General features: G+C 41.7%; 2 protein-coding genes and 1 long non-coding RNA gene across 5 annotated transcripts; 2 read left to right on the top strand and 1 right to left on the bottom strand.

Moving 5' to 3' along the window:
* The first annotated feature begins 702 nt into the window (after positions 1 to 702).
* olah (oleoyl-ACP hydrolase) lies at positions 703 to 4,184 on the top strand. 2 transcript variants are annotated; one of them, XM_031586384.1, is made up of 7 exons: positions 703 to 774; positions 1,132 to 1,261; positions 1,598 to 1,736; positions 1,959 to 2,058; positions 2,588 to 2,757; positions 2,923 to 3,005; positions 3,377 to 4,184. In XM_031586384.1, exons 2-7 carry the CDS (start codon positions 1,135 to 1,137, stop codon positions 3,517 to 3,519), a joined length of 762 nt encoding a protein of 253 aa, XP_031442244.1. In that variant the 5' UTR covers positions 703 to 774; positions 1,132 to 1,134; the 3' UTR covers positions 3,520 to 4,184. The 2 variants fall into 2 exon arrangements, with proteins under 2 accessions (XP_031442244.1, XP_012684977.1); XM_012829523.2 differs by having other exon boundaries at positions 725 to 915.
* Positions 4,185 to 11,024: 6,840 nt separating this feature from the next.
* On the bottom strand, positions 11,025 to 11,773 carry LOC122133813. Its single transcript, XR_006153007.1, has 2 exons — positions 11,562 to 11,773; positions 11,025 to 11,428 (listed from the first exon to the last, which is right to left on the bottom strand). It is a non-coding gene; the product is annotated as an uncharacterized LOC122133813 (long non-coding RNA).
* A 2,574-nt stretch (positions 11,774 to 14,347) lies between these two features.
* tekt2 (tektin 2 (testicular)) lies at positions 14,348 to 23,916 on the top strand. 2 transcript variants are annotated; one of them, XM_012829483.3, is made up of 10 exons: positions 14,348 to 14,561; positions 15,157 to 15,320; positions 15,510 to 15,635; positions 15,919 to 16,124; positions 16,241 to 16,384; positions 21,173 to 21,287; positions 21,501 to 21,608; positions 22,024 to 22,167; positions 22,668 to 22,747; positions 23,179 to 23,916. In XM_012829483.3, exons 2-10 carry the CDS (start codon positions 15,165 to 15,167, stop codon positions 23,375 to 23,377), a joined length of 1,278 nt encoding a protein of 425 aa, XP_012684937.1. In that variant the 5' UTR covers positions 14,348 to 14,561; positions 15,157 to 15,164; the 3' UTR covers positions 23,378 to 23,916. The 2 variants fall into 2 exon arrangements, with proteins under 2 accessions (XP_012684937.1, XP_031441915.1); XM_031586055.2 differs by having other exon boundaries at positions 15,154 to 15,320.
* Positions 23,917 to 24,210: the final 294 nt, after the last annotated feature.

Raw genomic sequence — 24,210 nt, 5'->3', positions numbered from 1 at the left:
CGGGAGTCAGATGTCAAACATGATCCACCCATGTCCATCTGTTAATTGATGTGTTTTCTCAGAACATGAATGATGCCAGAAGTAAAACTTTCAATGATGCACACATATTATCTGTTAATATGGGTATTACCTTGATGCCTGGCTGACTTTCTTTAGGCATAAGGCACAAATAAATGGAAGGCACTTTGTCTGCACAAATCCACAGCACAGAGATACAAGCTGACATTGAAGACACTCTGACTTGCACCAACTTGCCATAGTTTCATTCCAGTTCACTGCCTTCAACTGGAACTCACATTCATAACTCAGGATGGTTTGTTCGAATATGTCATCACATTGTCCATTCTAAAATGGCTACTGAAATCCGTTAATGTAATCTTTGCTCTTAAACCCAAGTAAATGGTTGGGGAGGTTTCAGCTAATTGTACCAGGGGCCAGTTCTGATTATGTCTTAAAATATACAATGGGCCATAGTCTTTGAACTTCAACTTTGTAAGACTGAATAAAGTAGTCCCCATCTACATAAGCCTTTCAGTAGAAAAGCTAAAAATTCCCACAGAAAAAGTTGAAAAGAATGGCCTTGTCATTGGAAGCAGTTTATGTCATCTTTGTTTAGGAGAGTGGCGTGAACCGTGTATGAACACACCGAGATACATACTGTACATCTGTTGTTACCAGGTGGCGCTACGTGGCATTTTTTGCCTTAAGTCCGCACAAATCTGCAGAAGAAGAAATACAGGAAACATCCTAAACGTTGCTGTCAAACAGAGATCGGTTAGTGTGATAGACAGAAGAACAGTAACCAACCTTCGCCCCGTAATTATATCAAGGCTATTTCTGTTTACTGTTACTGTTTATTTTGTCGAGCCAAACGAAATGAAAGGAACTTTACTAACTGAATGAAATAGTGCCAGAGTAAGTTTGCTGCGATTCATGTGAACTCTGCACGGTGCCATGGTGATGATCAAAGTCCCTATGATTCCTATGGCCCTGCTCATGTAACTGGAAGCAGTTTCTATGCCATGCTGTTTCTACAGATTTTGTATCAGATGTCCTTGGTAATGCAAGTGTTCCTTTGAGCCATGCTTTGTGAATCGTCTCGCTTCTATTCTATGTTTTTTGTTGTTGTAGAGTATGGATAAAGTCATCAACTGTTTTCGTAAGAGGCCAGACGCCGTGGCTAGGCTCATATGTTTCCCCTGGGCTGGGGGTGGCTCGATTCACTATGCGCGATGGGGCAACAGTATGAGTTCGATTGAAGGTAGGAGTGGATTTTGGAGTTATGAACTTCAACCCTCTAAGCATAATAGCAATGCATGGTTTACTTCATGGGGTCTTTCTTCAGTTCAATTTAATTTCTGTCTATGTTAAAGGAAATGTTGTGGAATGCCTACTGTCACCACACCTGTTTACATTACAGTATGAAACTGATGTTAAAGCTGGCGTTACCTATTGTGTACATATAAGTACACAGTATTACAGATACAGATAGTTGCTCCATGTTGTCCATGCCCATTTCCTTCATTGTAAAAACTTCTTGATTATCACATATGTTATGTGGCTGTAACTGCTGTAACTGCCTCTTCCTTCCATGCAGTGTATTCTGTTCGGTTACCTGGGAGGGAGTCTCGAGCCAGAGAGCCCTTTCACCAAAGTATGCAGCAGGTGGTAGAGGAGGTTGTCACCGTATTGTTGCCTGTCCTCAGGGAGAAGCCTTTTGCCCTGTTTGGCCACAGGTGAGTCATTACATGGTAGTAAAGAAACCAAGAAAGAAACATGTGTAGTGCACATCTGTTATAACCATTTCCTTTCTGACATCATTGTGAAAAGCTGTGAAACCTAAGCATTTTTTCCCTAACTGCACACAATTTCCAATTTTTCTCAAATTTGTGTAAATGTATGTAGATCTGCTGTTTAAGACATCTGCTGTTTAAGACCTCTCCTGTTGTCCCCGTCAGTTTTGGTTCCATGTCGTGCTTTGCCTTCGCTGAGTTCCTAAAAAGAGCTCACGGGATTGAGCCCATCCATATCTTCCTCTCTGGGGCTTCTGCTCCATATGTGAGTAAAGAGCAGTAGCCATTGTCTAATAGCATAGGTTAAAGGAAAGTTAAATGATCTGTCATTATTATCATCATTAGATATGACTGAATGATGTATTATGAAATGTATGTCTGTAACTCGGCAATTAGTCATTTCAACTACCGATGTATAATCATACATTAGATCATCATGGAACACATTTACTGATGGTTAGCATTGTGGGCCTTGCGTGGATTTGTATAGCTTATCTGCTTAAAGATGAGGTGTAAATATACATATTGTACAACTTCAGCTAAACAATAACAGCCACAGAACTATAGACACAACAAAAAGGGTATACCTTATACCATTGGGAGGATACCTCATATTTCTACTTTCAAGTTTCTACTGGATACCAGTTCAGCTACCACCACTCTAGCATTATGTAAGTTGCTCGCTAGAAGGCACATTCTTATTCAGGTGCATTGTTTTTTGAGAACCCAGTAAGATTTACCACATGTCCCGTACAGTCTCTACCTGGGTACTTAATCTACTTCTTCTTCCCAAGTCTAAGACCCGTCTCAGTGCCCCCTCCAGAAGTGCTCTGTCAGATGAAGAGTTTCTCCAATGGATGAGTACAATTGGGGGCACGCCCCCTGATCTATTGGCCAATCCAGAGTTGATGAAGCTCTTCCTTCCTTCACTGAAGGCAGACCTTCACGTAATTGAGAACTATAGGTAAGTTGTAGTGGGAAATATGGTATATAGTAAAGTCACTGTACAAACATAGATGTAAGTAAATTGTGGCATCTGGTAATGAATTCATGAAAAGTGCTAACCATGCCTCTCCGCTGACACTGACTGAGCATGTGTGAACTTGAGGAACTTTGTGAACTTTCCCAGATGTCCACAGCCAGAGACACCCTTACTCTCTTGCCCGGTCTCCTGCTTCGATGGAACGCAAGACGTGCCACACGATCTGAAAGGTCAGAATGCGCTCCCTTTGCCTGTCACGCATGACTGCTCGTCATGTGATGGTACCCCTGGCGTTGCCATGGCAGCCCAGATCCACAATGCAAGGGTGTGATGTTTTTACATGACATATGGAGGCTGTAATAAGCTTAACGTGGAGGCACGGGTCACACACACATCACACGAGTCATGACCCACCTTTCTCACCCATTCTTTGAGCAGAGCCACTAATGCAGCATAACTTCAAGTGATTCGACTGGTTGTGTGATTCTCCAGCTACATGTCCTTTTTTGGTTAAAACATCAGAAACAGGTGTTTGTTACTGTTGCTGCCTCTGTTCTCTACACCCCCAGGCAGTTAATTGTCCTTTTAATCCCTGTCATAGCCTGGAAGGACATAACAAGTGGAGACTTCACCATCCAGATGCTGCCTGGGGCTCACTTCTATCTGAAAGATGCAGTGAATGAGAGGATTATACAGGACCATGTCACAAAACACCTGGAGTCAGCAGAGATGGACTACATGTGACTGTTGCAAGTTGAGCTTAACTTGTTACCCACTACAGCACCTTACTGTTTTATAGAAGTCTCACCTGTCAAAAACATTACCCATGGCCTGTGAACATTAGGTAGTCACACGAGATGTTTTTTTTTTCCTGGGGAGTAAAGGTCTAGAATCATGTCTAGAATCTGTCTAGAATCATGATTGTTCTCACCCCCCTCAGATTTCTTTCAATGTATTAAATGTACATACGATTAATGCCAATGAAGTGGCTTTAGTGTTCACATTGTATTTTTTTGTAATTCTTTTAATATCAAAATAATAATGTGTAATGTAGACATTTTCTAGCCTTCCAAAGCTACTCATCTAATCATCATGGACTGGATGAAAACTCAAGAGAAGTTGTTGGAATTGTGGCACACTTACACTAGACACACTAGGGACCCTGAACAGGAAATAAATTGAAATCACTTAATCAGATTATACAAAATGTAATGCATATCTTTGAAATGTAATGTGACCTGCAGGGGGAGCTAAAATTCAACAAATGATAAAAAGTCTAATGATCTAATAACCATTTGGCCTGTGATCCTTTTTTATGCCAACGCTATGAAACTGGTGGTAAAAGGCATACTGTATGTCTAATAATATGTATGACCATTTGTTAAACCACATTAAAAGGTTAACTGACACCGAATACAGATACACAGAACACAAAATACAAAATTACAGATGTTTTGTCTGCACAGTGGCCTTTTTGGAGTGTCCTTTAAATGAAGCTTCGATGGCCAAATAAAAATATACATATGTAATGTAATGTAAATGTACATAAACTTACTCACATACTATTGTTTGATATCATTGAATTGGAAAATGGTCTAAAGAAGACTTTAGACTCTTACCAACCAGCTCTCATAGGCCTATATCTCAAGGCCTATATCTCACTGAATTGCAGAAAGCACGTTTGGTTTGTATGACATGGGGCTGGAGGATAAAACCACAAATCTTATCAAGAGGATAGATAATCTCATACAAGTTTCAAATTTTGTATTAAAAAAAAAACTGAAAAACATAAACATTAATAAACATAAACATTAATTTTCTAATACAGGACAGGGAGACTGATCTTTACTCTGTTGTGCGTGATCACATTAAAGTGAGCAAAGGGGGTGCGGGCAGAGGACAGAAAAATGGAATGAGAACCCTAAACAACCAACAACTGCTCAAATTAAGAACGGAATTGGTCAAGTTCTGAGTTCTGATCAAAAAATAAATAAAAAATGTAATTACATTTTCTGTCATTGTCAAAGGGGTGCCTGCCATGAAAAGTTTGGGAACCACGGTCTCATGAGATCAACTCGGTCACTTACTACAGCTGCTTCTGCCTTCTGCACGTGCCTCTTCAGGGTAGGTTTCTGGCTATATTTCATTCTACTTCTTAGCTTTTGTCTGTGTTTCCTTAATTTAGGTGCAGGCATGAGCCCTGCAGAGTCCTCCGAAGAAACAGAGGAACCAGCAGCATGATCAGGACCTTGCACAGGTGGTAGTACTTGTACAGGTGAGGGAGCTTCGTTTACTGCAGGAGCCTGCAGGTAGAAGACACAGTTGGCATGCTATGGTCCCTTACTGGGGTGGGGGAGTGGGTGGGTTGTCAATCAATATAGAAGCCTGTTATAATTAAATTATTACAGTTTCTTCTGGTAAACCGATGATCAAGTTGAAATTTTATGAAAGAACATTGGCCCTCTGCAAGTAGTGAAGTGCACAAATGTTTACATTTGCTTTGAAGCCACAGAATGAGCTTGTTTGTCATAGTCCGACAGTAATCAACCAAGGTTAAATGAGCAGTTGTCCCATCTTGGTGACATGCCTGACACTGCAGTTACCCTATAACTGTCAATGAGCACTTGGAGCACAGGAAGCTCCCCTCCCCAAATTCAGGGAACATGGACTTAAGGACATGTGTCATTCGTGGTTTTCCAGTAATACTGCACTATGGAAGTGTAATGGGGGATGGGATAAAAAATGACCTGACCTGCTCAGGAACTGGACGGGAATGGGAATGGCCCTTGTCTTCTCTCCGAAGCCTGTAGTCCTGCAGGATATCCGTGAACATCTGAGTGAGCTGCATCACTTCTCTGGCGTCCTCATCCGTCTCGATACGGAAGCCCTTCTGTGGACCAGTGACACACACACACACACGTTTACACAGCCAGGCAGTTAAAAGGTTTTACTGAACTGAAGTGGACTGGACTGAAGTGAAGCACCACTGGGATATTTCAGTTGTAAAAGAATAATTGAAATTCCCCATTAAGTAATGCAGATAAAACACATCTTCAAATTCAATCTGTGATTTATTATTCAAAAAAATCACATGCATAAAGAAAGAATCAGATTATACAGAGCCATCTACACTGGATCATCTAATATAAATCAGGAAATCAATATCTATTATACACTTGCAAAGTACCAATACACACAGTCCAAAGTATACACCTTAAGGTCAAGATATTCCACACTGCTATTTGTAGTCACAAAACATCACCTAAATGTCTACAAATTAATCTATGTTATAACCTTGGGCAAACTAAGACCAAACTATCACTATTGATTAAGAGCATCCTATTGCCAGGACAACTGCTGCTGCTGAGATTTATACAGGCTCCAGGACCCGACTGGAGGGACCACTCACCATATATCTGTATAGGTTTGCTGGCAGGCTGCAACAAGTGGGAATGTTACTAACACTTGGAATCCGGTTCTTGAGGATGTCTGGGCCCCAGATGTTCACCCGAGGGTCCAGGCCGTTGACTTTTGGAGAGTTGTGACTGTTCAAGTTTGAACACTCTCCATCAGAGAGCTTAAAGCTACAGTCTTTGGCACTCAGCGGTGTAGCAGAAATTCCAGATGTGTCTTTCTCCAGGATTTGACTCATAGACTCGTCGAGAACTCGTCGAGAACTATGTAATGCTTTATGGCACCACCTCAAGCAACAACATCTAGACCTATGTGCTAGCTATAAGAGGAAGCTAGCGCAGTACTCTCTGTATGGACACCATGGCAGAGGAGACGAAGAAACCAAGAAAAATGTTGTTGGAGGATAGGAAGTGAAAAAGAGAACTGCCAGATGGAGCTGGCCTGCTTGCTGTGTCTTGTGCTGCGCTCGCTTGATGCTTGGCTGTGTTCGGGAAATTGTCGACTCACTAGTTTTCACAATATCCCTGCCAATGTTATTTATGAAAGAATTCAATGTAGGCTGTAACCTTATTGATGTCATCCATGTCTCACGAAGATTTGTAGTTTTTCCAGATGCCCAAAGTCATCGACCGGTCCTGTCTCAGGCTAGCATCCTAATAAATTAATCTCACGTCAAAAAGTTTGTTCAGTCTTTGTCAATCTCACGGCAATAAGCCTTGGAAGTTTGCAACCTTGAAAACCTAACTCAGCTAGCTTGTAATAATTTACACTGTCCAATGTATATTTAGCATGTCGCCAACAACATGTAATTAGACTACACATACTCCACATTCAAACGCGTAGAAAACAATGTTTATCGGCTGCAAGCAGTATTTGAGCAAAATTAAAAATGTTCATTCTTTTTTTTTGCTATTCTTTGATTATGCTAGCATTCATCTCCGATGTCACAATAAATACAACTATGCAGTCATATTTGTGTAAAATTCTTTACTCTATTTTTACTCTAAAATCTGTATTACTTTACCTTATCAGCCTAAATGGTTCTTTGGCTTCTGCCGTTATTGTTGTAGCCAAAAAACAACTGTTTGCAAATCTTAGAGTACATTTTCAGTCAGAGTCAGAAGTCGGGAGCGCGATAAACTGAAGTTTTATTCCATCCTTGCAGACATTTCATCATCGAGTGGTGGTCCATGGAGCAGCTCTAACTAAAAAATACAATGCATTGACTTTTTATACTCATAATTCGTCACTTTCTGCAAGTCATGATCCTCAACCTCCATCTACACTCACCCAATCAGAATATTCCCTTATATCTCCTCATATTTTATCCACGCTTTTGGCCACTCAGAATATTCTCGCTCACCTGTTGCGAGGGAACTTTTGCTTTGGGGGAGATAGACCCTCCTGCCAATTAGCTTGGTATCATTTTTGTGGAGGCCTGGTCTGACCTTGACTGCCATCATCATGTGTTTGTGCGTATGTGCGAGTGTGTGTGTGCGTGTGTGTGTGAGTGAATGGTTATGTGTAAGTGTGTCTGTATGTGTGTGTATGTGTGTTTATGGTTGTGTGTATGTGTGTGGGTGGGTGGGTGTGAGTGAGTGACCCCCCTCCTGACTGCTTGTTACTTTCCACTGGCCTGCACCTGCACCCTGGCCTTCATGATGCTTGACCTTACGTGATACTCATCCCTGCACACAGGCCCAATGACAATTGTAGCTGCAATTCTGCTCTATGACCACCACGGCACTGTTTTACAATAATAATTTTCAACATTATCTTTGCCGATTACATATCCTTCAGCTTGTCAACAAATACATGTGTACCACTCCATTAGGGTGTCACGAAGTGCAATTTGTATTAATGACAGTGGTATAAAAGTGAGCTACACACCGCAACTTTAGGGGGAGCTCAGTAGCACAAAACACCAATTCTCCTAGAATGGGGCTTTAAAACAGGGAAATATACTTCTACCATTGTCTACTTTACACACATTGGCTCTTAAGTATTAAGAATGTCACTTTCAAACTGTCAAATTCAAGTTTGAACTAAGGCTGCATCCGAATACTCATACTGCCTTATATTGAAGCGAAAACAACCTCTTCAAATCCTAGAGTTGATACTTCAATGAGAGTCAGAAGACCGAATGGAATTAACTGAAGTTTATTCAATCTTGCAGACTTTTAATTCAATCGGAGTGGTGGTCCATCTCAGTAAAAAAAAACAGTGCACTAACATTTTAAATGGTACATTTCGTCACTATGCTTTTCCAATCAAAACCCTAAAACGTATCCAAATTGAACCAATCGAAAACCAAAAAAACGTATCCAAGTTGAACCAATCAGAATATTCTCTCAAATTCATACATTTTATCCACGCTCAGTCAATCAGAATATTTCTGCTCACTTGTTGCAGAGAAACATTTTAAGACAATGGTGACTTGTGAGAGCAGGTTGGTGTCCTTGCCAATGTTTCAAAGACCCTGTTTACAACTTTTTGGGAGGCTTCGCCTGTCCTTGACTTGTCTGCATCTCTTATCCCGAGACCCCTCCATGAATGCTTGGCTGTCTCCATCAGTCTGCACCTGTAGGCCTGTTTTCGAAAACAGGCCTTTCTTCTTGACCTTACAAGACACTCATCTCTGCACACAGGGCTTTCTGCCTGAACTAACATGACACTCACCTCTGCACATGGGCCTTTTCACCTGACCTAACAAGACACTTGTCTCTGCACACGGATCTCATGACACTTGTTTTTGCAAAACTGCTTAATTTTCACCACACCACTGTATTACAACCATGATTTTTCTACACTTACTATATAGTACACAAAAAGTACATCACCATCTGTAAATTGTCCAAATACTCAGTAGGCATTTAATAGTGGTCGAATGGTACCCGGAGAATCTACTGAAATTTTGAAGTGTTCAAACTATGCTGTATAACCGAACAAAAATTCCCTTGGAAAAGAGATGGTGATGTAAAAATGTAAGTGTCAGGATGCCAAACAGTTTCAACATTTCAGTCGAGTTGTAAGCGGGTACCCTCTTAACAGCATTGAAAATCAAAGGATCCACTCCTGCTGTTTCCACTGTGGCTTGCAGTCACAAATACCTCAATTAATACATTATCAATAAGCATCGATAGTTCAATGTATAATTATTTCTTTCTCTCAAAAAAGTATTAGTAGTATGCAGTACTAGTATTAGCAGTATGCAGTATTCTGTATACTCAGACACACACACTCAAACTATGAGTTGCTCGATAGCAGAGACGTTATAAGAGAGGAGACAAATCACTGACAGAAAATGAATGGGGGGGGGGGGGGGAAGGGAATCTGAATCTGGAAGAGCCATATTGTTGGGAACGGCATAACTGACGTTTTGTCTACCCTGCATGTTTTGTTTATTTCCATTGTTGCCATAGTAATAGCCACCCTGCAAAATTCGGACATGGCCTGTAACAAAATTTTTGGACAGGGCCTGTAACAAAGACAAAATGAACACAGCACAATAACCTCTAGCCTTACATATAAAACACTTTGTGCTCAGTCTCAGGCAGAAGTTGACCGACCAATAAGAGCAAATCTTTATAAAGGAGGCTGAAAGGTAAAAAGGGACATACCCAGGTCCTTAAAGATAGGTACTTCCCAGGGTTCCTTCATCACCACCTGGCAATTTAAGTAAAAGAGAAAAGGGTTTAAAACAGTTTTACCTAAACAAAAAACATCCTCTGATATTCCTGCTGAAGAATTCTGCAAAGATGAATTAGGATATTTATGTATATGAATGTGTGGGGCAGACAGAAATAGGGAAAGAGGGAGAGAGGGAGTTGACTATTCACAATCTTCCCTTTGTCATTGTGAAATGAAAAGAGTAGGTGTCTTTCAGAATGCCTACATTTATGACACCTCTCCCATATCGTTTCTCCACTTTTGCGACAATGTCCTGAACTGTTTCCACAGGTAACATCTCAAAGAAACTCTCATACTCTGGGCACATCTCCTGGAACAAGTTATGGCGCTTCTGCAAAGATGGACAATATGTGAAGAAGCAGACTCAATGATAGTAATAGTATACTACATAGTTTTACAAAGTGTTTGCTATTATATATAACATGCTCTTTATACATTATGTAAAACCTCCATCAAAAGACGAACATAACTGTTAGGTGAAAATTCACATTAAAGTTTACTTCGGACTCTCGAGTTGTGTATAAGTATCTCTTAATTCAATATGCATATCGGGCTTACTCACATCTTAGCAGACAGGAGAGAAGCAAAGTTAAACACATCACACAAGGTTTATATAGGTTGAAAATTGGCGTGACTCTAATGCCAACGCACTATCTGGCAGAGATAACCACGCGGTGGGATCCCACGTGGATTCCACAAGGTCATCTTACTATGCTTTTTGCAAATGTTTGGATATACAATGTTCCACAAGTAGGAAAGAAGAACAACCAGTACTTCTTTCCAGCTTCTGCTTACACACACCAGTTTAAGCACACATACAAAGCCAGAAAAGTCAGCACTTAAGAAACAAAGGTATGTGATTACCACATACATACTTGATTATAGTCAGAGTTTTACATTTCTCTATCAATAAAATTTTTACAGATTTGATGACAATTATGTCAATCATATGACAGGGGTTCAAGTAAAAGGTTGCTTAAGACGTTATAGAACGATAGACTGACATCTATTGAAGGTTCATAATGAAACCTCAGAGGGAGAGTCAGGAGCGAGTTCTCTGGCGCCTTTCTGAGTAGTTTCTGCCATATGTATGTTCCACACCTACGCACAGAGCTACGTACCTTACTTACGCGCTTCTTTTTTTATTTTTTTTAAACGTGGCAAAGTATTTAATACTGTAGGTCATAACATCACGCATCACGTGGGTGCTGATTTCAGGTATCTTAAAGGTGCTTCAACCACCCTTGCAGGCCATACCAGGTAGTTGAGACAGTGTTGCATTCTGCCTACGTGACAAATCATCTGTCCCTGAAGAGAAGCTGTGGCACACAGGTGACACACATAATGTAGCTGAATTGTGGCAGAGGGGCTCCGATACTCTGACACGTACTGCAGCCCTGTGGATATTAAACCAAAACAGAAACACACCTGGCTGAAGAGTACATTCTACTGAACCGCAGCCACCAAAAGTTTCCGTTTAAACAAAATAACTACTCACCAATCATTGGAGTTTTGATGCTGTCCAGTCTCTCATTTAGAGGCCTTTTATCTGTGAGCAGAAGATAATGGATAATAAGATCATCACAATAAAGCATTTTGGCCTGCACAATACACAATCTTGCACAATGATGTAAGCTTGATAATAGGTCATTTCTCTTTGGCATTGTTATGGTTGTACTCACGTCAGTATTTATGTGTGGTTTCATCAGCAAAACCTTGTCAGCAGCTTTTTCCATAGTTGCTGCACTCTATCTGTTCTATCAGGCTGATGGTTATATACACACATGCAACAGACACTGTAGCATATAACACTTTGTGAAATCATAGATTTGGAATTCTTAGCAGAAGATGTTAATCATGCATCTTGTCATCTCACCCTCAAACTCACAGGAAATGAAAGTAGTCAAAGGAAGAGCGACATCTGTGTGCTGCTACACTGGCTATATCAAAGACTTGCACTGCATACACGCAGGAAGTAACTCACGCAATTGTGCGATCGTGTATTGCTTAACATCTCCAAGGAATATTTATGGAGTTCTGTATGCAGCATATCATATATTCTCTATGGCTGATTTTATTACTTGATTGTCTAACAATCTTTTTTTCCCCTGAGCCTAATAACTGTGATTAAAAACAAACAACACTCCAAATATGTGAAATTCCTCTGCTTATGTAGGAAATACTTGATGTTGAAGGAACCAGGATTAAACATTTAGAGTTAATAAGTACTGTATATGCCATAGTAAATTATTCAATGTATCTCATTCCTAGTTGTAATGGTTAGTTTTATTTGGAGATGTGTGAAATGTAAAACTTCTCATGCGTATTCTGGACCTGGCCTACATGAGGTGTGAGATAGCTCTCAACTTCCTCCCTGGCCAGGGCATAGCCTCATGCATAGATTTTGAGTTATTTGATCATGGCTAGAGTTCTGACACCCCTGTGCTCTGTGTGAGTAAATGGGTCTCAGACTCCACGACTCCCAGGTAATAATTAGCATTAAGGGATGGAGGTATGGGGTGACACCCCTTGCTTTGCCAACAGGATAGAAACCTGTATTGTTCCAAAAGCTGACAGAATGAGATTTAGGAGAAGCTGTTTGAGTGAACCCTGTCTCTCTTTCTCCCTTGGCTGGCCACCATTGTATCAAGATTAAAGCCTGTTTCATGACTGACCAGATCCAAGACTGGGTCTCCAAATATATGGTATAAAATGAATTACTATTAATGTGCAGAAAGGCCAACATCTAAAGGGATCCAATAGAGCAATGTAGGAGTGTATTTCTTTGTTATGGCCAGGGGTTAAGTGTATGTGTGTTGATCTGTGTTATCCTGCAGGTGTCGTGTTGTCTGAGACAACATGGCTCAGTTCCAGCCCGCCCCTGCTTCGACTGTTAATTTGACACATTCAGTTTGGAGTGTAAGGTGATTTGAATAAGCTTGCCTCACCTGTGCTATTCAAGGGAAACGTACATGAAACTTATGTGGCAACTTTGATGTCTGTGGCAGCCGCACATGATCAACAACATTCGTTGAGCCCATAATAAAAGTAGGGAGGCCTATTTATAACATCCCATGCTGATTGTTCAGTGGGCAGACGATGTCTGACAGTCAAATACACCATTGAATTGTGAGTAATTAATAATTATGTTAACTGAAACTTCCTGTTTCCTGTCTTTTGGCAAAAGGAAATTTCTCAGAGGAATGGCCCTTTTGTCCAAATGTAATTACCTCTTAGTTCTGGTTCAGACTGCATGCGGCTGTCAAAAGGGGGAGCCTTGCAATGGGTCAGCTTTGACCCTGGGTTGTGCGGACAGGCCTATTTCCCCTGGCTCTCATAGTACGGGAAGAGAGCTATTCAATGGAAGCAGATGCCATGTTTGACCAAAGACCCCCATACATATTTCTCTCTATCTAAAAGTCAAGAAAGTATAACAGTCGTGTTCACACGAAATCCGTCAAAAACACAACAATCTTTCATCTATTTACAAGGGTATGATCAGTCTAACTCTTCAGCTCTACTCTTAAGAGAGGAAAAGGTGGTTTCTCTGTCCCAGACTCTAGCAGGTCCCGTCTGAGGAGAATCACAGCACCACTCTCAATTTACACTAGGAATGCAGGACAGCAAATTGCAACACAGTTTATGTGAGTTCTCTGTGTCATAACATTCTAAACCTCGTCCTCATTATTTTATATAATACTAATTATTATCAGTATCTTGAAAACTGGCCAAAAAGGATGATTGTTGTTATAATATTGTTTCTTTGCGAGTCCAGCTTCTCAACTTGTTGGCTCCTGTTTACCCTCAAGACAGAAAACTTGACTTTGGTTATGTCTAGATCCAGAGGCATCACGCCCACTGACCAAGGGTGGGCACATGCCCACCATAACATGTTAGATTTTGGCGAAAGCTAAAGGATTATTCTGAGTTTCTGGACATCAGGCAGTCAGGAGTAGAGGTGTTCAGTCTCTTGACAAGATCCCTCTTGAGTGCTGCCCTCGGATGTCCACACTGTTATACCACTACAAAGGTATAAATCAGAAAAACAGCTGCAAAATCAGCAAAAATCCAGAAACAACCATATTAGAACGGGGACCCACACAACCTTGTGTAAAGATAGACTGTTCTAACAGACTGTTCTAAGGCCAGCCACAAATGATAATAATAATAATAATGATAATAATAATAATAATAATAAAACTTTATTTATATAGCACCTTTCATGCAAAAGAATGCAGCTCAAAGTGCTTTACAGCAAATACATAACGTGCACAAAGAAATTACATGCACATAAATGCATCAGTCTGCCGTTTAACAAATCCAGATGAAGGTTTATATTGTATTGTATTAACCCATATTTATATTATTTGAACTCTGCTTATATAGGCCTGGCATAGCCTGGGTCTATCAGGAAATGTATTGGAAAAGTAACGGTGACTTTAGCCCTATACTACGTCAACAACCGACACAACCGCATTGTGACACCATTCAAACTACAGTAGCATACAGCGTTTTTTTTGAGGCCGTTGTCATGGCACTTCAATTATTAAGTAGAGTGCTTGACATGTTGGTTTGTTTGTTACCTGGCGACCGAGCACTGGCATGGATACATCTCGCGTCTCGGCGATAAACTCGCGGCCAGAGAAAGACGAACAGTTCTATTTGTAATTCCAGAACGTAAGGTGAGTGAATATAATTTTAAACAACATAACCGTTCTAACACCCGTTTCCAACATCGCTATTGCTTCACAAGGAATTATTTCACTTTCACGTATTAGTTTAATCGAGATTTCAGGGTAGTTCTAAACTACCAGTAAGGAGAAGAAACATATGCTACCTTAATGTAATCTGGCAGGGTAGGCTACTGGTTATTAACATATTATATATCTATCATGTCGCACAATAGTTTGATCACTGTCGACTATTATTTTTGGAACTTGACCAAATGTACCGGTGTACAGTTGTTTCACAAAAATACAGATAACCTGTAGGCCTAGGACTTCGTGGGCTGCACATACCTGTAGCTAAATTTTTTTAAACCAGCATTCTCAAAGCACACACTCTTCTGCACGCGTTTTTAGAGTTTTGCTGTAAATCTAAGAAAATGAAGCTTATTAAAACACATCCCAATATTTTAAACATCTTTCAGTACTGGCTCATCACTTTAGTATACTTAACAGAGTTATTGCACTTGCTTATTAGAGCAAGATTTTCTTGAGAAATATCATGATATCTTACGCATTGAATGAGTGTACATGTATCTTGTGAGCTCAGCAGGTGTGAAAATGGCCACCTTGAGTATGAAGCCAGGCCTGCACCACAGTGTGTTGGATTGGGAGACCAGGAACAAGCAGTTGTCTGAGACTGCCGAACACCAACGCCAGGTGTCCCACGATGTCCGTCAGGAGGGACTGGTTCTGCGCAATCAGACCGCTACTAAAGTAAGGGGCTGGTCGTAATTATGCTGCCATGATGCATGGACACCTGATTGCTATTTGTTTTATCCAAAGGATGCTGAAATTACTCACACAACAGTTTGACTTATTATTTAGCTTATTAGGAGAATATCGTTTAATTCTTGTGTATTTATAATGTCTGTCTATATGTCTTGATTTGTCTTTTCTGTTCAGACCAAATGGGATGAGAGTGACAGCAGTCGCAGACTGAGTGACAGGGTTCAGGACATTGCCCACTGGAAGAGCAAACTGGAGTCTTGTGCCAAGGATGTCGACAGTGAGATGGATGCCCTGACTCAGGTGATTAGTGAGACCTATAATGAGGAATAAACAGCAAACCAAAGAGTGAATTAAAAGAAAAGACAGATTTAAAGATCTCAATTGAGTAATGACCAGTTCACTGTTCAGTGCATCCAGCATCTGAAAGGTGCCTTATTATCTCTCTGACTAATAATCCACCTAATGAAAGCCACCTTATCAGCCACCTAATAGTCTTTTTCAGATAGAAAGAGCACAGAGTGTCGAAATTCCCCTTTCAGAATGCTGTAGTTATGGTGATTAATGTTTGTGAATGCTGTTCCAGTCTAAGGAAAAGATCGAGCTTGCTCTGGCAGCCACAGCGCTGCCTCTGGAGGTCACCATAGAGTGCCTGACCCTGTGGGAAGGCCGGCGGGGTGGAGAGCTGGTCAGTGACCCGATGGAGGTGGAGCTGAAGAAGGACGTGGACCTGATTGACAGCTGTCAGCGCATGTTGCAACAGCGCATCGATCAGTCTTTCGAACAGCTGTGGTGAGATGGAGGGAGGGGTCAGAGAAAAAAATAAGGGTTGTCTCATTGGTTGAGCTTATGAGGTTGCCCATAGCAGAGATGTGACATTTTCATTAATGCTCCATTGTGCCTCTCAGCCTGTTGCAGGAAGCCTGGCATCAGGTGACCTCTGACCTCCAGAACAAAAGAGATGCCCTGGATGTGGACATGTCCTGCCTATCACTCACTGTGACGTCACCACAGATCTCCCTGAAGCCCAACCCTCTCAGAATACCTTCCAGGTAAAACTCTCCCAGGGCCGGGGAATCCATTTGTAACAGTTTGGAGCACCCCTGTTCTCCTACATGTTGAGCATTGCTCAAAAATAATTTTGTCATCTGTTGAATTTTCCATCACATCTTGACTGTTTGCAAATGAATCATTACAGTGCACAAATGCCCTGTATTGTTATTCCTAAGTGGCTTCTTATTACAGTGCATGAAATGCCCTGTATTGTTATTCCTAGGCTTCTTATACTTCTTCTTCTTCTTCTTCTTCTTCTTCTTCTTCTTCTTCTTCTTCTTCTTACCGACTTCAGCGCTTAATTCAGCTCGAACCGCTTAACGTAGAAACTTCGTTCAAACTTTGTCGTTTTTTAAATATTAAAGAAAAACTAATGCAATTTCTCCCAATCACTTACATTGGGCCATTATGACATCATAATAGGGTCTTTAAACTGGCTTGCACCTGTGCTTCACTGACACCTGCGCCAATTCCAAGGAACCTCTTCTCTCTGTCCCTCTCAATTCAACTGTAACTAGGAACATTACAGTTAAAGACACCTTCCATTCTCTACTTTTTTTCTCTTTATCTTTCTCTCTATCCCTCTCACTCTACTTTCTCTCACACTCCATCTCTTTGCTTCACTCCATTTTCTCTCCTTCTTTCAATATTTTCCCTCTTCACTCTCTCTTTACTCTCTTTATCCAGAGCCACCCTTGTTCAATCTTCTTTCCTTTCTTCTTTCCTTCTTCCACTCTTCTTTCCTTCTTCCACTCTTCTTTCCTTTCTTCTTCTTTCCTTTCTTCTTTCCTTCTTCCATTCTTCTTTCCTTTTTCCACTCTTCTTTCCTTTCTTCTTTCCTTCTTCCACTCTTCTTTCCTTTCTTCACTCTTCTTTCCTTTCTTCTTTCCTTCTTCCACTCTTCTTTCCTTCTCCCACTCTTCTTTCTTTTCTTCTTTCCTTCTTCCACTCTTCTTTCCTTCTTCCACTCTTCTTTCCTTTCTTCACTATTCTTTCTTTTCTTCTTTCCTTCTTCCTCTCTTCTTTCCTTCTTTTACTCTTCTTTCCTTTCTTCTTGCCTTCTTTCCCTCTTCTTTCTTTTCTTCTTCCTTTCTTAACTTTTGCATTTCATGCACTATTTCCTTCAGGAAATGCATTTTCTAGTTATTTTTACCGCTTAATTCAGCTTGAACCACTTAACGTAGAAACTTTGTTCAAACTTTGTTGCGTATGTCTTATTAAGGACACATGTGCTATGTATTTTTCTAAACTTTATACTTTTTAAGATATTAAAGAAAAACTAATACAAATGTTCCCATTGACTTACATTGGGCCATTATGACATCATAATAGGGTCATTAAACTGGCTTGCACCTGTGCTTCACTGACACCTGCGCCAAGGTTCCAAAGCTCCTCTTCTCTCTGTCCCTCTCCATTCAACTGTATAACTAGGAATATTAAGAGACAACTTCGAAACTCTACTTTTTTCTCTCTCTATCTTTCTCTTTATCCCTCTCGGTCTACTTTCTCTCACACTCCATCTCTCTTCTTCACTTCATTTTCCTCTCCTTCTTTCAATATTTTCCCACTTCACTCTCTCTTTATCTCATTATCCATATCCACTCCTGTTCACTCTTCTATCCTTTCTTCTTTCAATTACTCTGTCCATCAATTCCTACTTTTTTTTCAACCTTTTTGCCAGCCTTGTTTGACTTTACAGTCCTCTATCCTCCCCTCCATTTCTTTACTTCCTCCATGCCATGTCTATATATTCCACTTCATCCATCGGTCATTCTAACATCTCCTTCCTCCAGTACATTCTCTTTCCTATTTTCACTCATTCCCTCTCTCTCGCCAACCTCCATCCATGTGTTTTTCTTCTATCCCTCTCCAACCCCTCTTTCTTACACTCAATCTCTCTACTTGCTTCTAATATACCGTCCTCCAAAACCTAACCCATCTTTTCTACCTGAGATAAGTGATCTGCTTACCTCACTCTGCACTATGTCAACTAACATTGTCATTGTTGGTGATTTAAATATCTATGTTGACAACCCCTCCTGTCAGTTTGCAGCACATTCCCTGAGTATGCTTGAGTGTCTTGGCCTGCAGCAGCATGTTGAGGTTCCTACTCACACCAAGGGGCACACTCTGGACCTGGTTATCACTGACTCTGCTCCCATCAGTAACCTACAGGTGTATGATATCGGTGTGTCCGACCACAAGGTGGTCTCAATGGCCTTGACTTTTATGCTGCCTACTATTAGACCTAAGCGTCAAATGTCTTTCCGGAACTGGAAAAGCATTGACTCAGCCACCATGACCATGGATCTTCAGCTCATCACCTGCCCAGCCTCTGCATCAGTGGATGAATTAGTGGAGCTCTATAATACATCCCTGAGCAGTGTTTTTGATCTCCATGCCCCTGTCAAGACACGTGAGGTCAATTTCTCACGCTCTGCTCCTTGGTTCACACATGAGCTGCGGAAAATAAAAACAGCTGGGCGTGTCCTGGAACGACGCTACAGACACTCTGGGCTGACTGTCCATAAACTGGCCTTCCGTGAGCATCAAAGGGCCTATTCCAACTCCCTTAAAGATGCTCGCTCACAGTTCTATTCAAGCTTAATTAATAAAAACCCTGGCAAGTCTAAACAGCTTTTTACCACCATAAACCAACTCCTGAAGCCACAACCATCCTCTTCAACTGAGGCTACAGAGGAGCAATGCAACAGCTTCATTGACTGTTTCAGATCCAAGGTCAACAACATTCGCTCTTTGATGTCCAGCTCTCCATCTCTGCTTCCCTCTGACACCAACACCTTATCTGCAAGTGTGCTGTCTCCTCTACATCTCGCTGAGGTTTCGGGAGAGCCATGTTGAGAAAATCCTCAGAAAAATGAAATCCTGTACCTGTACCCTGGACCCCATTCCCACTGCTCTGCTCAAGTCACACATCCCCACTCTCAGTCCTTTCATCACCAAAGTTGTTAACCTTTCCCTTCAGTCTGGCTATGTCCCACCTGCTCTCAAGGTTGCTGTCATCTCTGGACCCGGAGGTTCTAGCCAACTACAGGCCTATCTCAAACCTTGCCTTCCAGTCCAAGGTGTTAGAGAAGGTAGTTGCTTCTCAACTTCAGGACCACCTCAAACACAACAACTTGTTTGAAAAATTTCAATCAGGATTTCGTTCAGCCCACAGCATTGAAACAGCTTTGCTCAGGGTGACGAATGACCTGCTGATGACAGCCGATGCAGGATCACCCTCACTCCTCATCCTCCTGGACCTGACTGCTGCATTTGACACAGTGGACCACACTATCCTCCTAGAGCGCCTCCACACCACCATTGGACTATCAGACTCTGCACTCAAGTGGTTTCAGTCCTACCTTTCTGGCAGAACTGAATATGTCTCACTGGGAAGATGCAAGTCCAGACAGCTCCCTGTCTCCTGTGGTGTTCCGCAAGGGTCGGTCCTCAGCCCCATCCTCTTCATTATTTACATGCTCCCCCTCGGTCGTGTCATCAGCAGACATGGGATGTCTTTCCACTGTTATGCTGACGACACACAGCTTTATATCAAAACTGCCCCAAGCCCCACTGCAGCCATGTCATGTCTCACCGCCTGTCTTGGGGCCCTTCTTGTTGGCACTCCACACCAGGTTCAGTCATCCTCCTTAACTCATCTCACCTTCGACAGCCAGGTCATCCCCCTCTCCTCCACAGTCACTAATCTCGGAGTTAGGTTTGACCCTCACCTGACCTTTAATGACCATATAAAACACCTGTGCAAAACCTCGTTTTATCATCTAGGAAACATCTCCAAACTCCGCCCCACTTTAACCCTATCAGATGCAGAGAAGCTTGTCCACGCCTCTCCTCAAGACTGGACTATTGTAATTCGCTTTTCTATGGGATCACTGGCAAGAACATCCAGAAGCTGCAATACATCCAAAACAGCGCTGCCAGGGTCCTGATGAAGGTCCGGAAATATGAGCACATAACACCAATATTACACTCACTACACTGGCTCCCTGTCTCTTCCCGGATTGACTACGAAGTCCTTATACTCACACATACATGCATAAATGGGCATGCACCTCCCTACCTGCAAGAATGAATTACTCCCCAAACCTCCACCTGCACCCTCAGGTCTTCAAACAGCTCGCTCCTCCGCGTCCCCAAAACCAAGCTCCGCACCATGGGCGACCGGGCCTTTTGCTCGGCAGCGCCACGCTTTTGGAACAGCCTCCCTGACCACCTAAGGGCAACGCAGACGCTGGACTCCTTTAAAGCTGGACTAAAAACATTTTTATTCAGGAAGGCATTTCTGGCCTTGTGTTAAATCTTATGTTAAAATGTTAAAAAGTTTTCTATTATGCTTATGTTAACTAATTTTTATTTTATTGTATTATTATAGTTAGTTTCTAATATGTTGGCACTCTGAGATTCCTCTGAATGAAGAGTGCGTTACAAATAAAATGAATTATTGTTATTATTATTATTATTATTATTACTTTTTTCTCTCTTTTAAACTTTTCCCTCTTCACTCTCACTTTGCTGTCTTTATCCATAGTCACTCTTGTTCACTCTGCTTTCCTTTCTTCTTTCATTCTTGTTCACTTTTCTTTCCTTTCCTTTTTTCTTCCTTTCTTAACTTTTGCATTTCATGCACTGGTATTTCCTTCAGGAAATACATATTCTAGTTTTGTTTACTGTGGCATTTGTCAATACTTATAGTAACACGAATGAGTGCTATATATGACTATTTCAGAGTGAACATCTTATTTATTCTGGGTTTATTGCAGTACCAGTACTCCCCTGCAGTGGGAGCATTTCAGCATTTACAACATAACTAGAGGTAAAGAGGAGATGCAGACCTCACTGGCCCTCAGAGAGAGCATGCGCATCACCCAGGCACAGGTAGGAAGAGTAGAGAGGAAATCTCTACCTTCATTTTAAACTATCAAGCTAATATTTATGTACTTTAGGGAGCATTTAGAAATAGGTTTTACTTCCTCTATTACCCTTGAATCATATGTCCGACCCCCATCAGCTGTATTGTACAACTATGTGGGATTGAATTCTAGAGAGAGCAAAAGAAACATCCTGAATGTCTTTGAAACCCTCCTGCAGGTGCAGAATGAGATAAAGTCTCAGGAGATGGCTCTGGAGTTTGCCATCCGCAAACGCACACATCACCTGCAGCAGGCCAAAGACGAGCTGGAGTGGCAGCTGAAGACTGTGAGCAACATGCATCCTGCCCCTATTTAGTGTGCTTCTTTATTCAGTGTGCATCTTTATCTCGTTTGTTTCTTATTGTAGTGTGCTTCTTTATCTCGTTTGTTTCTTTATGTAGTGTGCTTCTTTATCTCGTTTGTTTCTTTATGTAGTGTGCTTCTTTATCTAGTGTGCCTTTTTATCTAGTGGGCTTCTTTATCTGGTATGCTTCTTTATCTTGTGTGCTTCTTTTCTCTACATCATTTTGCTCCTTTGGTCACCTACCCTTCTATTCCTTCATCATCTCCTTACCTTTTTCGCATAACTTGCTTTAGTTTATGCGATCATGCTTGTGTCAACATGTTTTGCGGTGTCTGATGTATCAGTTCTTAGTGTCCTCAGCAGCATGCTTGAAGCATTCTCTTCACGCCCCACACAGACCAAAGATGAGATCCAAGACCTTCAGAAGGACATCCGCGAACTGGAGACGGACCTGCATGCCAAGCAGGGTTTCCTGAAGCTATCGCACACACGTCTGGAGAACAGGACCAAGAGGCCTGGAGTGGACCTTTGCTGGGATGAGGTAGCTTGCTAGCCTTTTTTCCTGGTAGCCTACTAGACCTTAACCCTATACATGTGTGTTGGCATGTATCATTGGTGTATCATTGGCCTGTGAGATTACCAGGAAGGTACTGTGTGTTGTGTATTTTAATTACAGTATGTGGCTACACTACAAGGTGCAGGCATGGATTGGTAAACAGACCTTGTGCCTCCTTGGAACGGAGCCCAATATGTTAGAGGCACTAACATCAAAACATTTATAGTACAATATGTTGATGCACACAGGCAATAAAATAGTGTTTGTCAAAGTTTTATTTTCTTCTTCTGCGATAACATGTACTTAGACTTCACCAATCCTTATGTATTAGTATGGTTGTAGCTCCACATGGCTGATTTGTGTCCCCTGAAGTTGGGCAGGGTACAAGCACTTCTTGGGCAATGGGTTGAAAAACTGTTTTGCCAAAAAGCTGTCTAATTACGATTAATTTGTGGAGTAGTTACATGGTTTTAAATGTAAATCAGGTTCAGTATGGGCTGGTGGAGGAACTGAAGCAGCTGGAGGCCACCATCCAGACTCTGAGCCAGACGCTGGGCCAGGCTCGGTGAGTTGCCCTTCCCATTACCCCTCTTTATGACGGAGAGTGAAAGCGTAATAGCTGGCATCCTATGCGGGCAGCTTTGTGGTTATGTTGAGAGTTAGGCTTATTAAGCCTGTATTGTAAGAGCATATGGCATATCAGCTCGCTTTTAGGCTCCCTTTCCCACTATGCAGTTTGAACATTCAGTGTTTCCTCAATTTTGATGAAACCATTCAGATACACTGACATTGTTAAGCTAATGACTCACATGAATGTAGTTTGCCATCTTTTTCTCTCTGTGTCCTCTTAGCACACTGGGTTTGTGATAGTCTTTTATGGTTCTGTGTGTGTGTGTGTGTGTGGTGTGTGTGTGTGTGTGTGTGTGTGTGTGTGTGTGTGTGTGTGTGTATGTGTGTGTGTGTGTGTGTGTGTGTGTGTTTTGTCCCTCCTTTCAGACATTCACTCCAGGCCCTTCAGGAGCATGAGGCTCGCATGCAGGAGGACCTGTCTCGCAAGGACGAGGCCCTGGCCCTGGTGCAGCGATGCCAGGAGGTCCGCCAGCGTATCGCTGCGGCCAAGCCAGGCCACCAGGCATCCGGAACCGTCGTTCCTCTCACCAACTCCAGTGGAAGACACACCCTCACTGAGGCCTAATGCCCCATCATCCCCTTATAACGATACCCATCCCTCCTCCCTTAAGAAATCACAGTCATCACAAAGCTGGTGCATCTGTTTGAATGCCGCTTCTTCGTATAGCATATATTATAAAACCCTCCCTCAGCCATCCCCTCTTTTCATTGCACACAAAGCAATATAAGAGTAATACTAGATGGCAATACATCCTGTTTGAAGTTCACAAGTTTTTCTGTGTCTTGTTTTCTTCGCAGTGGTTTGAGATGTCATCTGACCATAGTGTGTAGTTTTGGTTTGTGTGGTTTTCTTTGAAAGACATTGGCCAAGGGCTCTTCAATGTCTGTCTCACTCCTCTCATTCTTTCATGACTTTAATGGGGTTGTTTATGCGGCTAGTGTGTTCATTGTTTGAGTTGGTCAGTGGAAGAAAGCTGTATGAATTTTCTCCACTGGCGTAAATTGTGTCATTAGGAATTGGACTCTAACCTTAATCAGAAATAGATTGTAAATGACACACTCTCTCTCACACACACACACACACACACACACACACACACACACACACACACACACACACACATACACACACACACTCTCTCTCTCTCCTACACACACACACACACACACACACACACACACACACACACACACATAGGCAAAGCATAGGCAGAAAAAACACACACTTACTCTCTTGCAGTCACATCGATAATAAACTCTTTTTACTGCCTTCCTCTTGGCCTTAATGTCTCCTAATGTGTTTGTTTGTGTCAGGCATTATCTTGAAAATAAAGTAAGAAGCAGAAGGATGAGGCTGCGCTTTTTGTGGTTTGTAAATGTTTTTCACGATCCTCCCAT

This window comes from Clupea harengus, chromosome 19 (genome assembly GCF_900700415.2).
Source record: "Clupea harengus chromosome 19, Ch_v2.0.2, whole genome shotgun sequence".
In the NCBI taxonomy this organism is placed as follows: domain Eukaryota; kingdom Metazoa; phylum Chordata; class Actinopteri; order Clupeiformes; family Clupeidae; genus Clupea; species Clupea harengus.
This window is presented reverse-complemented; position numbering and strand designations above follow the sequence as displayed.

What these genes read in the sequence shown, in the direction of transcription:
- tekt2 (XM_012829483.3), top strand. Translation starts at nt 15,165, where the DNA reads ATGGCCACCTTGAGTATGAAGCCAGGCCTGCACCACAGTGTGTTGGAT. An exon ending in TGGAGTGGCAGCTGAAGACT is followed by an intron (nt 21,609 to 22,023) that starts GTGAGCAACATG and finishes CGCCCCACACAG; the next exon opens with ACCAAAGATGAGATCCAAGA. An exon ending in CAGACGCTGGGCCAGGCTCG is followed by an intron (nt 22,748 to 23,178) that starts GTGAGTTGCCCT and finishes CCCTCCTTTCAG; the next exon opens with ACATTCACTCCAGGCCCTTC.
- olah (XM_031586384.1), top strand. Translation starts at nt 1,135, where the DNA reads ATGGATAAAGTCATCAACTGTTTTCGTAAGAGGCCAGACGCCGTGGCT. An exon ending in CAGTATGAGTTCGATTGAAG is followed by an intron (nt 1,262 to 1,597) that starts GTAGGAGTGGAT and finishes CCTTCCATGCAG; the next exon opens with TGTATTCTGTTCGGTTACCT. An exon ending in TTTGCCCTGTTTGGCCACAG is followed by an intron (nt 1,737 to 1,958) that starts GTGAGTCATTAC and finishes TGTCCCCGTCAG; the next exon opens with TTTTGGTTCCATGTCGTGCT.